The 15,568-nt window shown below is 30.2% G+C and overlaps 1 protein-coding gene and 1 long non-coding RNA gene across 2 annotated transcripts; both read left to right on the top strand.

Moving 5' to 3' along the window:
* The first annotated feature begins 329 nt into the window (after nt 1-329).
* LOC111214689 lies at nt 330-4,971 on the top strand. The gene is made up of 2 exons (XR_007338411.1): nt 330-3,695; nt 3,785-4,971. It is a non-coding gene; the product is annotated as an uncharacterized LOC111214689 (long non-coding RNA).
* Nucleotides 4,972-10,996: 6,025 nt separating this feature from the next.
* Nucleotides 10,997-13,252, top strand: LOC106444410 (WAT1-related protein At4g16620). The gene is made up of 7 exons (XM_013885882.3): nt 10,997-11,564; nt 11,682-11,747; nt 11,874-11,990; nt 12,086-12,320; nt 12,398-12,559; nt 12,646-12,797; nt 12,903-13,252. The coding sequence occupies exons 1-7, from the start codon at nt 11,374-11,376 to the stop codon at nt 13,069-13,071; spliced, it is 1,092 nt and encodes a 363-aa protein (XP_013741336.1). The 5' UTR covers nt 10,997-11,373; the 3' UTR covers nt 13,072-13,252.
* Nucleotides 13,253-15,568: the final 2,316 nt, after the last annotated feature.

The raw sequence follows: 15,568 nt of genomic DNA, 5'->3' as shown, positions 1-15,568 counted from the left end.
TTTTACACATATATATATTAGTTTATATTTTATTAATTCAAAAATCAGCATGATAACTTATTATTTTTGTTTTAAAAAAATCAAACATCAAATTATATATATATAAATATATAACGTAAATTGAACTAAAATATATATGTTTATTATTATGCTGAAATTGTAAAAGAAAACATTCACATATTAAAAATATTTAAGTAAATATATTTATACAAATTTAGTTGATTAATGTTTAATTATAAATTTTTTATTTGTTATTTTCTAAATTTTATAATTGAAAATAAATTTTAAGATAACAACACAATATATAAGAATTAGCTTATTTAAGAAAATTAATATTATTAGTAAAAATTCGTTTGTAGTTATATAATTAATTACATATAAAATTCATTAAAGGTGACAATGACTTTAACTGCTTAATTATTATAAATAGTTTTATATCTTATTTTAAATTTTATAACTGAAAAATATGTTTTAAGATAACAACACAATGTAAAAATTATCTTTTTGAAAAGAAAATTAATATTATAAATAAAAATTCGTTTTTGATTATATAAAATATGTTTTAAGATAACAACACAATGTAAAATTTATCTTTTTGAAAAAAAAATTAATATTATAAATAAAAATTCGTTTTTGATTATATAGTTAATTATATACAAATTCATTAAGGGTAGTATAGCTATTAACCGCTTTAACTTTTAATGTGAGAGCTCCGTTGCAAAAATTTACTTCGCAAATAATAGTACAGATTCAAGAGTCTAAGGTAAATACCTTTTTGAATACACATCAAACACGGTTCTGAGAAAAAAATAACTTCATTTACTTAGTCCAATAGTCTGTAATTTTTTAAAAAGTTTGTTCTTTATTGATATAGTTAAACTAAGCAAACCACTAAATAGAAAGTAAATACTAACTTTTTAAAATTTTATTAGTTAGAAAATAATATAATTTCTAAAATGAATAGTAAAATAAATAGTTTTTTTTTGTCACTGAGTAAAATAAATAGTTAAAATTGTTGTAAAAAGTTATAAAAGTCAATGCTACTTTAAGTTAAAAATAAATTAATATTTTTAAAAATTGTATTATTAATTTATTTACTCGCCCGCCCGTAGGGCGGGTTTACCCTAGTATTAGTAATTTTCAATCAATCTGTTGAATGTTGAGTTGAATATATATACATCTAGATTTATGGAAAGAAAAAAGAAATATATTATGCAGCTATGAATAAAATACATGTTTCCTAATCCCTTATATACTAAAGCACAAGTCACCTAACAAATCAGAATTTGACATGTGGAAAATGTTTTAAGAAAAAATTGATTAAAATAAATTTCTCATCAACCCCTAATTTTCAGCAACTTTATCCTATTTTTTCTCAAAATATCACATCCACGTTTATAGTTAAATGATCATGACTTCAAACTGTTTATTTTGCCTATATAAACTCTGATCTAATGATTTACTTTGTGCTTTCTTTTCCCTTATTTTTATCAATCTCCATTATCCATTTTCATATCTACGGTTAGGGTTCATGATCTTTTTTTTTGCAGCAATTCAAAGCTTTTATTATTTATCACATGGATTAATATCTAGAAATCCATTATCGACAAGATTTTAGATCGATACAGTGGAATTATGGCAAGATACGTGTACATTGATTTTGAAGAGATTCTATTTTTGACTATTACAATAACTTAGAAACTTTCTCAATCTAATGATTTACAGACTCTTGAAGCAATAGTTTTGAGAGATGTGAAGGAGCATAATAAAAAAAAATTTCGTGGAAAGCCATGACTACACTCACACGCAGCGAATTTTCAGTCAGTCAAAGGGGACAAATGGAAGCATCAGGTTTTGGCATGACAGAAAAGGTTTTACCTATTTTTTACTCCTTAATATTGTTGCTTAATTAATGTTTCTTTTGTTGAATCAATTACTTTTCAGCAATCACCACTTCAATTGAGTTCGACCATAAAACTACAACGGACGTATCATGGAGCTTTTTCTTTTCGGAATACAAAGGTGAATTTACTTTAATTAATATTTATTGTAGCTGGAATTTAATCATTTATTGCTGGACAATTCATTGTAGCTCAGTAAAAATCAAAGAAATGTTGTAATTTTAATTTTATAAATTCAACAAACTATTAAAATAAATATTACGGGTTAATTATGTTCAAATGTTTGCTTTATAAAAATATATGTTAGGTAAATTAACATAAAATGTCGGTGATCTCTTATTGAATAATAAATATTTAAACTACAAACATGTATCATTTTATATTAATATGCTAATTTTTTACCCCTTCAATCTCTTTGTTTCCGTGCAGTTACTTCTAAAATTATGTGCCACTGTTCATATAATATTTTAAAGTAATATTTATTTTAATTACAATTATGTCAGCGATCAAATAATTTTTAAAACAGCAAATTAACCCATGCATAGCATGGGGGTAACACTAGTAGTCCCTAAATTAGAGGAAATATATCAAGAACAATATCAATTTCTTTTAGTAACTTTCATTCCTTATATACTAAAGCGCAAGTCACCTGACGAATCAGATATTGCCATGTGGAAAAGTTTTAGATACAAATTTAAAAAACAATTGATATGTGGAAAAGTTTTCAAAAACAATAAAACAAAACAATTGAATTTTTCTCTCACACGCCAAGTTTTATTAAAACTAAATTTTCTTTTCTCCTACTTCTCTGCAATGTAAATCTTCAACTACCTATATATTTCTATTTGTTTTTAAAAAACTCACGTTAACTTATATTTTTTGAACTATTTTATTTTCTCCTACATAAATTAATCTACTTTCTTCTTCTATATATTGTATCTGTGACACAAGTATCGTATCTTCAAAGGTAAGACTTTAAATTTTGACAATTTACGATTAAGAATTCAAGGTTAGTGTTTCTCTAAATTGTGCTCAGGGCAAAGCTTTACATAAAACAAAAAATCATTGCATTCTTGCATCGTGTCTACGGCACATAATAAAAAAAAAAGTAAGAGTTCCATTGTTATGGATCTTAGTTTTCCTGCAACGATAATATATGTCACGTTTTTACGAAGAACTACTTTCACCCATGTGCACCGTAATCAATTATTATTAATACCTTTTCTACGCTTATTAATATGAATTTTGATATCAATTTTTCTACGAGTTTTTGTCAATTATATTTTATAAAATCTTATATATATTTGCTATAAATTAATTTAATAATAAAAAGAGAAAAACATGGATAACTATCCACGTTTTTATCACACAAAGTAATTTCCTAATTATTCTCAACTTACCACCATCATCACACGATCAACCATGAAGTTAGTTTACATATTATTTTTTCTTGAACAAAGTTAGTTTATATATTATTTTCTTTCTCTTTTTTGCCATCAATTCATCTCTCTTTTTTCACCATCGTTTCATCTCTCTCTCTTTTCACTATCGTCAATTCTAAAACCTCTGCTGCAGGTTTATGTTTTGTTTTCTATCAATTTTCTTAGAATAATTATTCTCTTCTTCTCTAATAAATAATCCTTCTCTCTTTGTGCAGAACTCAGGTTGAAGATGCCATTCAATTCATCTAAAAAAATGGAAAATCAGAGTGCGCTCTCTCAGATCTGGGACTACTATCCCAAACATAAACTTGAAGTTTTTCTCGGGATGAAAGCTATCCTAATGGATGAAAAGGTACATACACTTTGATGAAAAGGTACACACACTTTAAGTTCAGAAAACTGATACACTTTTATAATTACTCTTTTTTGCATGATTCACAGTGAAGATGTCAATTGAATTTTCCCAGCTTAGTTCTTCAAAAAAACGAATATAAATCAAAGCATTGTCAACAACAGCTGAGGTAATAATAAGTTTTTACAGACTCTGTTATATAAATGATTTAAAAGTAGATTATTACTTTTTTTCTTTGACTAACAAAAAAGAGATTATTTACTTACAAATCTGTTTTTTTTTTGCTCAATAGCTTATTCTTAGGAAGAAAAAATAGACAACCGACGTGATTATTTTGATATTTTCTTTCAGAAAACTTTCAATCTTTTTGAGTTGAATTTTATTCAGAGAGAAGTTTTGGTTATTATGTTTATTATAGGGCAAAAGAAAGGCTAGGTCATCTGCTTACCACTTTACCACTGAATAACGTGAAAATGACATAGGTAACTAGATTAATGTCAATTGTTAATAAAACTCTTTTAGTTAATCATAATAACTATTATGCAAATTATCACTCTTTTGTCTTATATGTTGACGTCATTTTACATGTTATAGTACTGTTAATCAATTTACTTTTTTTTTTTGAAAAAACTATTAATCGATTTACATTCATGCACTTTTCTGTTATATAGTGCTAAGATACATGTGATTTTCTTAAATATATTTTTTTTGTTATTAGATTTGCAGATTTATCTGCAGATGAAGATAGTAGCATTCAAAAGGAAAATAGTTGTTTAAGACGGATAAATATTAGATTAACAAGAGGAAAGTAATAATCTATCAAATAAAATGTGTTAATTGTATAACTAATAAGATTTTAAAGCTATTTGGATTAGTTTTTTAGTTTCTTTAGTTACGTGTATCTTTTTGTTATTAAAGTCAATTATTTTGTTTGTCAATATATAATTTCAAAATAACAGTTAACTAAAATTGATTTAGTGCATGTAACACTTTAGCCTTTGACTGCATATGTAAATGTAATTGTTTTCTCTTCTAATAAAAAGCATTTATTTTATTTTGCAACATATATAGAAAGGAATTAGTCACCCGCGCATTTGCGCGGGCAAATATCTAGTAGATAATAATTCAAAATAGAAGTTAAAATATAAACATTTACAAAATAATTATTGATAGAACTAAAAGAAAGACAAAATTATCATTCAAGTTTTTAAAATCTAAAATCTACTTCAGAAATTTTAAACCATAAACCAAAAGATCAAAAATCTATTTTTAAAACCACAAACAATCAAAAATCTAATCGTATACCAAAGTCTTGGTAAAAAAACTAGATAACGATATAAGCCCGTTAGCTTGGAGGACTCGGGATAGAGCCAATCTTGGAGGACTCTTGAAATTGAGAGCGTGAGAGTGAGTTGTTGATGAATGCATATTTATATGCGTTTTTATCACTCGACTTTCCCGCATGGATGTAATAGATATTATAGAATAATTAAATATAAAAACTGATAATTTTTTAGTTTACAAAAAAAAGTTCATATTTTTTGGTTTTATTTATAAGTTTTATTTATTTTTTAATTAATAAATTTGAAATAAAATTTAATTTTACATAATATTAGGTTTTTATCTCAGTTAAACATGTGCTTTTTAATTTTCAAGCATATATATTTCCAAATTGAACTATACCTTTTCCGCTTTTAATAACTAAACTAGAATAGCAAAAAAAAACTAGATCAGTAATTTCTTTTATTTTGGTTTGTTGTACTATATATATATAATATTCGTAAGATTATGTATATTGTGATATATTTTTAGAAAATAAATAAACTAAAGGTTGATTAGTTGGGAAGTGCATAAGAATAATTCTAGTAGAGGTTTTTAATTTAAAAAGTTTAAGTATGTATAAAAATGTATTTATATTTTATTGTTAGAAGTATTTCAAATCGTGATAACTATATCTCAAAGATTTTCATTATGAAAACTATGATCTTAAAATACTCTCATTAAATTTTATTTATTGTTTATAATATTTTGAAAACTCTCGTGAGAACTCTTTGTAAAATTGCTCCTATCAGTATCAATCACAATCATATAAGTTATAAGAATTTAACAAAGTGTGCCTATTACATTTTTAATATCTAACAGTTGTAACTCAAACAAAACTAAATGTATTTACTGCTAGAAAGGTATAAAAATAAAACTGGTCTACATATATATATTCTAAAGGTAATTATAAAGAGAATAATTTTGTGATTTGTTTTGAAAGCATGGATCAGAATCACATTATATTCTAAAGGTAATTTTCTTCTTGTTAGCTAAGTGGTTTCGGGGAAGCTTTTATGATCCACTTGAGATAACTCGGCCAGTCTCGATAACATGTCCAAAAACATAGATGATGAAGCTGGTGAAAGATCTCAGTTGGTTCGTGCGGAACCTGCCATTTCCAAGTATAATCTCATACTAGATCTTGATCCGCGCTTGGAAAGCGCGGATTTATTTTTGTAATTAAATATATTTTAAACGAATTTTTATATAAAATAGTGTATAAGTTTTAGCACATTTATCCAAAATCACGGATCAAACCGTACCAAACTGATAAACCAAAACTGAACTGAATTGCAAATCGTATATCTATGACTGAAAAATTGAAACTGAATCGAGAACCAAATGAGTACCTGAATTTTTAAATAAAAATTATATATTTAAAAATATTAATTGCATTCAATTTTTAAATAACCAAATATCCTAAAACTACTATTTATAAACCGGATAACACGAAAACTTTAATTACCCGAATATTTTTATTTGGTTGATAAATAATTTAGTTAACCAAAAGTATAATTTATGTATATAATTATTTAATTCAAATATATATATATATATATCAGTGTTTAATATAACACATAGTATCAAATAGGGGTGGGCACTTTACCCGATATCCGAAGTGGCACCCGAACCCGATCCGAAAAACCCGAACCGAAATTCGAACCGAAGTAGCAAAATACCCGAACGGGTATTGAATTAGGAGAGATTGGATACCCGAACCCGAATGGATAATATCCGAACCCGAATGGATATCCGAAGATAACCGAACATATGTATAATTAACCTTATATTTCTAGTTTACATCTCTTATTTTATATAAAATATTTATATTAATACTACACATACTTTAAGTTCATATGATATACATGCAATTACGGAAAAAATGATTTCGTACTCACTTAAAAAGCATGTCAAGTTTTTTTTATTTAAAAAATTAACAAAAAGTTAGATCCAAAATTTTAAAACAATAACTAAATTAATGCATTTTTAGTTTTAAAATGTTATGTCCAAATCTATTAACCATTTAATCTATTAAAAATAAAAAAAAAATTAAGTAAAATTTATATTCTTAAATACAAGAAATTTAAAAAATGAAAAATTTAAATTTTTTTCAAAATCTAAATATCCGAACCCGATCCGAAATAACCAAAACCGAACTAAAAATACCCGAACCCGACCCGAAGTATAGAATTACCCGAACGGGTCCTACACCTCTATACCGAAATACCCGAAAACCCGAAATACCCGATCCGAACCCGAACGGGTACTCGAACGCCCACCCCTAGTATCAAAACTATTTTCAAAATAATATTATGTTTTTAAACAAGTAGATTTTGTTCTGAAACACAATTCTACTGCTAACCTATTTTAAAGTATTGATATAGTGTTAATAAATAACAAAGTGTTTTCAAAGTTATTAGAAGTTATCACTAACCGAATTATAATTGGTTAGCCTAAATATCTAACATAACAGAAAATAAATAACAATTTTTTGAAAATACAGCAGATGGAAAGATTGAACCCGTTTTATGTAGACCATAATCATACTATGGATTCGTATAGGAACTGGTTTGGTATTAAATAATACAGCCAACATAGAATATTAAGTTACAAACATCATGATAATGTTGAAGTGTTCATATATATTACATGGGTTAATGAAATCAATTTAGTTAATAAAGTTGGTATAAAATAATGATTGATTTCTGTAAATGATGCAATTTTTTACCGTAGATATTGTATTTTGTTTATAGTCTCCGAAGGTATTAACTATTAAATAAATTACAAGTAACCATAAATACAATATAGGGTGAACATTATTTAATAATAGCACAAAATAATTATGATGGAATAATGCGTATATAGTAAATGTATACGTAGAGAATTAGGTTAGTACCATTTTTTATGACTAATTTGCCAATGAAGAATAATTAAGTTAGTAGTATGAGAAATAATAGGAATTCTAGTTAAATGAAATGGTCCAACTATGACTTGTTTTAAGTAGATTTTTTAGGACTCCTTCCCTTTTAATAGTATTGATATATGAAAAAATATTGGATATAAAAATGACAAAAATACTATTGTGGTACCTGTCCTTTAGGAGCAATCAAGCATAAAGAGAGATGTTTGACAGATGTGAGAGACCCCGGAAGGTCCAGCAGATCGGTTTGTATTAAGATCTTAAGATCAGCTGTTACAATGTGAGGCATCTTTTGAATGTTGCACAATTTCATCAAACACGCTTCAATCTTCAAGTGCTTCAAAGACGGAGTATTCAAGCAAAAATATTGGCTTGGTGAACATATAACGGATAAGCTTTGTAAGGAAGGCACCTCCCCAGTAAAAGTTTGTGTAGCATCATGGTACTCTATTAGCAAATCTTCAAGGACATGACATTTGGATAAAAGTCTTGTAAAGGATTCGTTATCATTGCCTTTGTACTGCATAGATAGAAGATGCAGAGTTTTGAGCACCTTAAAGGAGTCTGGAACTAAAGTGACATTGAGGAAAACATATGAGAGATGCATGACCACTAGTGTTTCATACGTTCTTCTTGGTAAGCTCAAACGCGACAAAAACCCATAAACCACATTTAGCTCATGCAGACTACGGTTTGATGCAATCTCAAAGCTAGAACTGCTCAAAGCACGATACAATATTTCAAGACTCAGGTGCAAACTTTCAAGAACTGGTGCCTTATGTAGTAAAAGAGATTTGTTAACGAAGTGGGAAAAGTTCTTGTATATGTCTCGGTGTTGAAATTGCCACAACAGTACTCAAGTTTTGGCAGAAGCATCCAAAGAGAACGCCAACGTTTCGACAAAACACTTGTGATCCGGACTTCGTTTGTCGGAAGATATGAAAGTATCTTCAAGAGCAAATAGTCAGGTAAAGGACTAACTCTGTCCATCATCCAACAAAACCCTAAAACCTGATCACCGTGAGCAACATTATCAAAGTTAATATCAGGATGGTTTACGAAGCTTTCGTATTGATTAACTTGATTAACTAGTTAATCAACAAGAAAGTTAGTCACAAAGTACGCTCGAGAAGGCTCTTAACGTGTGACTTCTGAGAAACCCTAATATGAGCACAAGTTCTCCCTTTCGAGAGACTTATATGGTATTTTTTTCAAATTATTTACTTACATGGTATAATAATCTATGTGCCAGTTTGTTTTTCTCTATAGTAATTATCTGTATTTTGGAAAAGGATTACTATTTATATGAATAGTAAGCTTTTTGGCTTTTTCACGGCAATTATAACTCTGTTCCTAATAACTAGTGTTTTTTTCGTTGTAAAAATTAATATTTAAAATAAAATATTGCATTTTTTTAAAAAATTAATTAGTTAAGAATGGTAATTTGAAAAAGAATTAAGGTTAAATTTATTGAACTGATATTAATTTAGGGAACTATAGCATTTTAATCATAAATTAGTTGATCGCCGTCTCTGTTCCGTCATCTTCGTCTCGTCCAGTCCGTTCCTCCTCGATTCGATTCAAGGTTAGTGTTGAGCTTCTCCTCTCAGATCTGAGAGAAAAATGGTGACGAGGCTCACCATCGAGGACCTCCATTGTAGTTCAATCGACAACATCCATGGTTCTTCTCAACGGTTCTGTTTCCGAAGCTTTGCTTCTCGCGTTGTGACGTTATCTCCTAGGGTTTTGAGGACGACCCGCCGTCATGGTGTCTATTGCTAGATATCGGAGCTCTCGCTTTTCTGTTGGAGCACATGCTTTGAGGGAATCATCTCTCCTCCTGTACTTCAACCCGCTTCTTCATAGCTCCGGCGTTGCCATTGTTTTGGACTTGATGTCTCCGTCGCAAAATTACTGTCGCGTGGCCGGATGAGGCTGATTATACTGCCTGCGCTTGATAAGATTTGCTCTTCACCGTCAGCGACGGCACATCGAATTCACATTTTGGTATTCAAGCCGAGTTAGTTTTTGGTTCTGTTGCTCGACGTCCTCCTCCTTTGGTGTTCCGGAGCCGTAGCTGCCGCCTCCGTCGAAACCGTTAGGAGCCACCTGCTGGTGAGTGTTCGTTCAGCTTGCCTTACAACTATCACTCTTGCTCATTTCGGTTTATCCTGATGTGCAAGAAGCGCTGTGATTAGGGTATTGTGTTGTCTTCTGTTCTGAATTTAATTAACATCAAGATTGACATATGTGGTCTATCTTGGTTTAATTCTTCATGTTTCTTAGGAGTTTTTTAATTTTTTTGCGGCTTCTAAGAACAAATCAGCTTTCGAACAGAATCTGGTTTAACTTTGTTGTAACCAAACTTTCATTCATTAATGATATTTATAATTTAGCAAAATAAATAAATTAGTTGTTCACATTTGATTTTGTCATTTTGATGAGAGAAAAAAAAGCAGAGGGAGGGGGACAAAATACAGACGGTGACGCGCTTCACAAGTCGTTGGAAAAGGAAGTGATGTAGGATCCCACATAATGTGACGTGTAGGCCTTCTAGTTCTCCGTTATTCTTTCTTATTTTTCTTTTACGCTTCACCACAAGTGTTTTTGCACATTTTCATTTACAAATATTTAATAGGCAAATTATTTTTTAATATATAAACCAATTCGTTATAGACATAGTTAACGTATGTTACTTGATCATGGAATTTGTTTCGGTGGGAAATAGCATTTTTCTCGTTATAGACTTGGCCATTTTGTGTGTGCTGTGTCACAAGCAATAACGAGAAAAATAGATACATTGCATTTACTATGAGATGAATTTAAATGACATTTTGCTCAAAAAAAAGAATTTAAATGACATATGATTCATTTTTCCAAAACAAAAAGGCCATATAAGCTCCCAAGAATATAAATATTTCTGAACAGATTAAGCTAACATCAACTGGATTTGATTTTCGAATGTTGTATTTCACATAACGTTATATTTCACATATTAGCCAAAAATATGCAACTCATTACACCAAAATTCGAGGACTCTTGTCTAAAATAAGTACAGTTAAAACTTGGGACTTGGGAGTCTTTGAGTTAATAAAAATATGCAGTTCCCAAGATAGCTATAATGGCGAGACCATCCATAAAACCAATGCAGTGAATGTACAGATGTCTTCAAAAGGGAAGAAGTGAGAATAGAGCGAAAGATTACACTTCAAGCAAACGCATTCCCACAAAATAAAGATACGAGAAAGAAAGCGTTTTCGTTAATTTTAGTTAACAGCGAAAAGAACACAAAAGAATTAAAGTGTCTCTCTGCTTTTTTCGTTTCTCCCCCAAAAAAGTCGAAACCTCGTGTTCCACCGCCAAATCTGATTAAGCTGTTATATTTCTGTTTGTCTTCTCAATATTTCTGTGTGTTTTCGCTGTGACTATTGAGAAATGATGAAGAGAGGGACGTTAGAAGAAGTTGGAATCATCGGAGGGTTGGTCTTAGCTCAGGTGATCTACGCCGGAAACTCGGTGTTACTGAGTCAGTTGATGTCTCTTGGAGTCGACCCGCTTCTTATCGTTATCTTCTGCACCTTAGCATCGTTTGTTCTCATCAGCCCTCTTGCTTTTCTCCTTGAAAGGTAGCTTTGTTTCTTATGTTTTAAACCATAACTCATTGATTCAACCAAACCTTTTTCTATTCCTTTTTATTTTTGTTAATGTTTTTTAATTTTATTTTTGGTGGTGGGTATTTGCAGGAAACTGTGGCCTACAAGTCTAAGTTTCAAGTTGAAGACAAAACTAGTTTACGTTTCTATAGTCGGGTATAGTACTTTTGATTTCTGCATGCTTTTGATAACTAGATGCTTACTTTCTTAATTATGAATTTATGATAATAAACAACTAAACAAGTGGTTAATTAATCAAGAGAGATTATGTGTTTGAAACAGAGTGACTCTGTTCCAGTGGTTATTCTTAGAAGGAATGAAACACACCTCTGCATCAATGGCTACAGCTATGCCTAATCTCGCTCCTGCTTTCATTTTCGTCATTGCTTGGGCTGCTGGGTAAACTCATTTACTTTTCTGTTCGTTTGTACTGTTAATTATATAAATACTAGTTTTATTAATTAATGGGTTTTGAATATTTTACATTTGTTAAGGATGGAGAAAGTGAAGCTAAGTTGTATGTACAGTAGAGTTAAGATGGGAGGCACGGTGTTGTGTGTGATGGGAGCTTTCATTATGAGCTTAATGCACAGTACTACAGCCACATCGAGCTCGGTCAAAGCTTTGCCTATTGTCCCTGACCATGTCGTTTTGGACAAGGAGAAGATATTAGGTTGCATCTGTCTCCTCCTTTCCATATGCTGTTTGTCGTCTAGTATTGTCCTCCAGGTTTATCCTCATGCCTCCTTTTAGCACAAGAGAAATTTTATATCATTCACAGGTCGATGCTAATCCGGTTTTATTAGGCATCCGTACTAGTCGAGTTTCCAGCGATATCTATGATTTCAATTGTTACTTTGATGGGTGGGATCTCCACGGTAGCTTTGCAGTATGTTCTTAAGGGGAGTATGGAAATGGGAAGTGCATCAGTAATCGGTCTTGGCCACCTTGTGGGATTTGCAGTGCTGGTACATATATTCCACAATAATCATATTATTAAAGTGTGTGCAACATTTGAGTGTGTTGAAACATTGTTATAAGAATTTGTTTGTAGGGAGGGTTGGTGAATGGAGGAGGTATATGTTTTAGTGCATGGGTGATTAAGAGGAAAGGACCGGTGATTGTGTCTCTCTTTAGTCCAATTGCTACTGTGGTATGTGTCCTTGTCTCTGCTTTCACCATGAAAGAGAGTTTCAACCTTGGAAGGTATTTTTTTGCAGATTTTCTCCTTATCAAAGTATGATATATTTTGGAAAAATATTTGACAAAGTCGTGTATCTTCTTTCTTGTGTTTGTGTGTTGTGAAATTAGCTTTGCGGGAATGGGGTTGATGTTCGGAGGACTCTACTTTGTTCTGTGGGCTAAAGGGAAAGAAGATTGTGGAGAAGGTGATGAAGAAAAAGAAAAAGAAGATGAAGATGATGAAGAAGAAAGTGTGCTTAGAAGAGAGTTTGATCTTGAGAAGCCTCTCTTGCGTTAAAGTCTTGTTTTCTTAATGCTCATGTTATTTTAGTGTAGTTTTAAAGAAGTATATATGTGTGTGTGAAACCAACATAGTTAGACCAAGAAAAGATACCATACAGGTTTTAGGATTTCCTATCGAATGTATCTGGTACTTGACGATCTCCTTCATATAGAAACATAATGGTTAAAGCTCTTAAGCAGATTAGCAAAGCCTAATACACGTTATAGAGGTAAGTTTAGCAAATCTTTTCCATCAACGGGTTCAGACGCATATACATTGTGGATTTTAAGCGCTCGGTTGCTTCTACGTTAGGGAATGCACCTTATGGACACTAATAAACGAGAGCATTGTCATGAAAGAACTCTGCTTGGATAATTAGAAGAGAATGCTTTTATCATAATTTATATAAGGAATAGTTCTTTATGTTTAGAAAGACATCAGTTTGGATAGTTGTTTTGCATAACTTTTCTTTAGATTTAAACTTTATTACAACATACTAGTTTTTAAATAAATAAAATGTTTGACTATATTAAAGGGTTGCAATGAAATTTCTATAAAAGTGATACATTATTAAAAGGGAATTTTATAGTTATATGGGGTGTTAACATTTTTCTTGGATCATGCTGTACTGTTAAGAGAAAAAGTTATGGGTTTTGTTGTTCCTGTCGGTTCCCTTAAAATATGGGTGACTATTTTTCTTATAGTCGAATACACATTAATTTGGATGAGAATAATTAATCTTTATTAAAACAGATTTATTTTTGTGACAGGAGAGTAGTATAGATAGAGTGAAAATTGAGATCGGAGCAAAGCTAAGTAGTTAACACTATGGATTCCATTTGTAAGCCTCTTCTTTACTCAACTTTTTATTTTTTCATTTCTTGACGACGCTCAACTTTTTTATTATATAGTTACAACAACAACTCAAATTCAAATATTTGCCTTTTCTATTCTTGGTAATGTGATATTTATATGTTCACTGATCACCTTTTCAATTTTTAATTACACGATCTTCTTTATTACTTTTCAAAGCCATATTTACAAGTTTTATTTTAAAGAAGCCATATTTACTATTCTGTTCATATCCAAATAATTTGTATGGAATAAAACGTGGACTGTGACTATAGTCCTTAAAACGGTCCACAACTATGTCATCAAACAAGTGGTAATATTTTTTTGCTAAATGGTAATAAAATTAATAATTTATAGATTTATAGTCCTGATCATGAACCATTCCTTTAAATGGAAGAATTTAAAGAGATTATTTTACAATATGAATATGTCAAGTTTGTTGAAACTGCAGTCATAAACAAAAATCCTATCCCGGTTAGAGAATTCAAAATATTTAGGCAGTAATCATACTTGAACCCTCACAAAGTTCTTTTGTCTTTTTCTTCATTTGAAATCAGAGCAATGAGTATAATCCTCTGTGTTGGAAACAAAGGCATGACAGCTAGGAGTTCTCAAATCTCAAACCCAATTGGAATTGAATGCAAAACATGTCATGGTATTAAAAAACAACATCTCAATAAACTAATGAAAACATATATTTCTCCAAATGAAAACATATATATTTACAGATTCAGAAATAAAGTTTGAGTAGGTTTCACATTTCATTTTCGATATTACAAAATCTGTCTACCCATATATTTCTCCAAGTGAAAAGTTGGAAATATATTAATTTTCCTTTAGAAAGAAAGAATAATAAAACCAAAAGGTTATACATCTATGGTAATGTAGTGGTTAGAGACGCCTACATTTGAAGGGCCTCCCACGGTTCAAACCATGGAACTGAAAAGAAAATAAAAGACCCACAGGAAAATCAAGTTTGTTTAAAGTTTTTCTTTGCTTTTTATAGTTCAAGAAGCAAAGAATCTCAAAAAACCGAATAATATTTAATGACATTGGACGTCGCTAACAAAAAAAAACTAAGGTGGAATGACTCAAGAGACGTGGACCTCTCGAATCATCATTGGTGTCGACCATCGTATGTTAGATGGTATCAATCTATTAAACAATTATATACATGTGATGATTATTAGATCGTTTCGTTTGAATTGTTCCAACTATATTAAAACTCATTGGTCACTACTATCAAGTTATTTAAATGTTTAATCCTTCAGAAATGACATTTCAGCATTTAAACCTCAACTCCCAATTAAAATCAACGTAAACTAATACAACCGTTTATATCATGTCAACCTCGACGCTTCAACCGATTCTGCCATTACAAATCCTCAACTAACCTTTTTTTTATCAAAAAAAAAATCCCCAACTAACCTAACCAACAAAATTTACACATACTACATGGTTTAAGTTTTCTCTTTGTTTTGATTTTAATATATAGTCTTTTGCTTTTGCAAATCCCCTATATATTATTTGAGAAGCATTACAACATTATTTTGTAGCCACTTGTCATCACTAGAATGATTCTTAGAATCCTTAGAGAAATAGTTTGGTCCATCTAAATATATAATAAGCTTTTTATTAAACTAACCATAAATACATTATT

Source organism: Brassica napus, chromosome A3, assembly GCF_020379485.1.
Source record: "Brassica napus cultivar Da-Ae chromosome A3, Da-Ae, whole genome shotgun sequence".
NCBI lineage: Eukaryota > Viridiplantae > Streptophyta > Magnoliopsida > Brassicales > Brassicaceae > Brassica > Brassica napus.
Note: the sequence above shows the minus strand (reverse complement) of the source record. Positions and strands in the feature narration are given on the sequence as shown.

Bases quoted from the DNA above. Each gene is read 5' to 3' on its own strand.
- LOC106444410 (XM_013885882.3), top strand. From the start codon at position 11,374: ATGATGAAGAGAGGGACGTTAGAAGAAGTTGGAATCATCGGAGGGTTG. The intron at 11,565-11,681 runs GTAGCTTTGTTT...GGGTATTTGCAG, and splicing joins CTTGCTTTTCTCCTTGAAAG to GAAACTGTGGCCTACAAGTC. The intron at 12,798-12,902 runs GTATTTTTTTGC...TTGTGAAATTAG, and splicing joins GAGAGTTTCAACCTTGGAAG to CTTTGCGGGAATGGGGTTGA.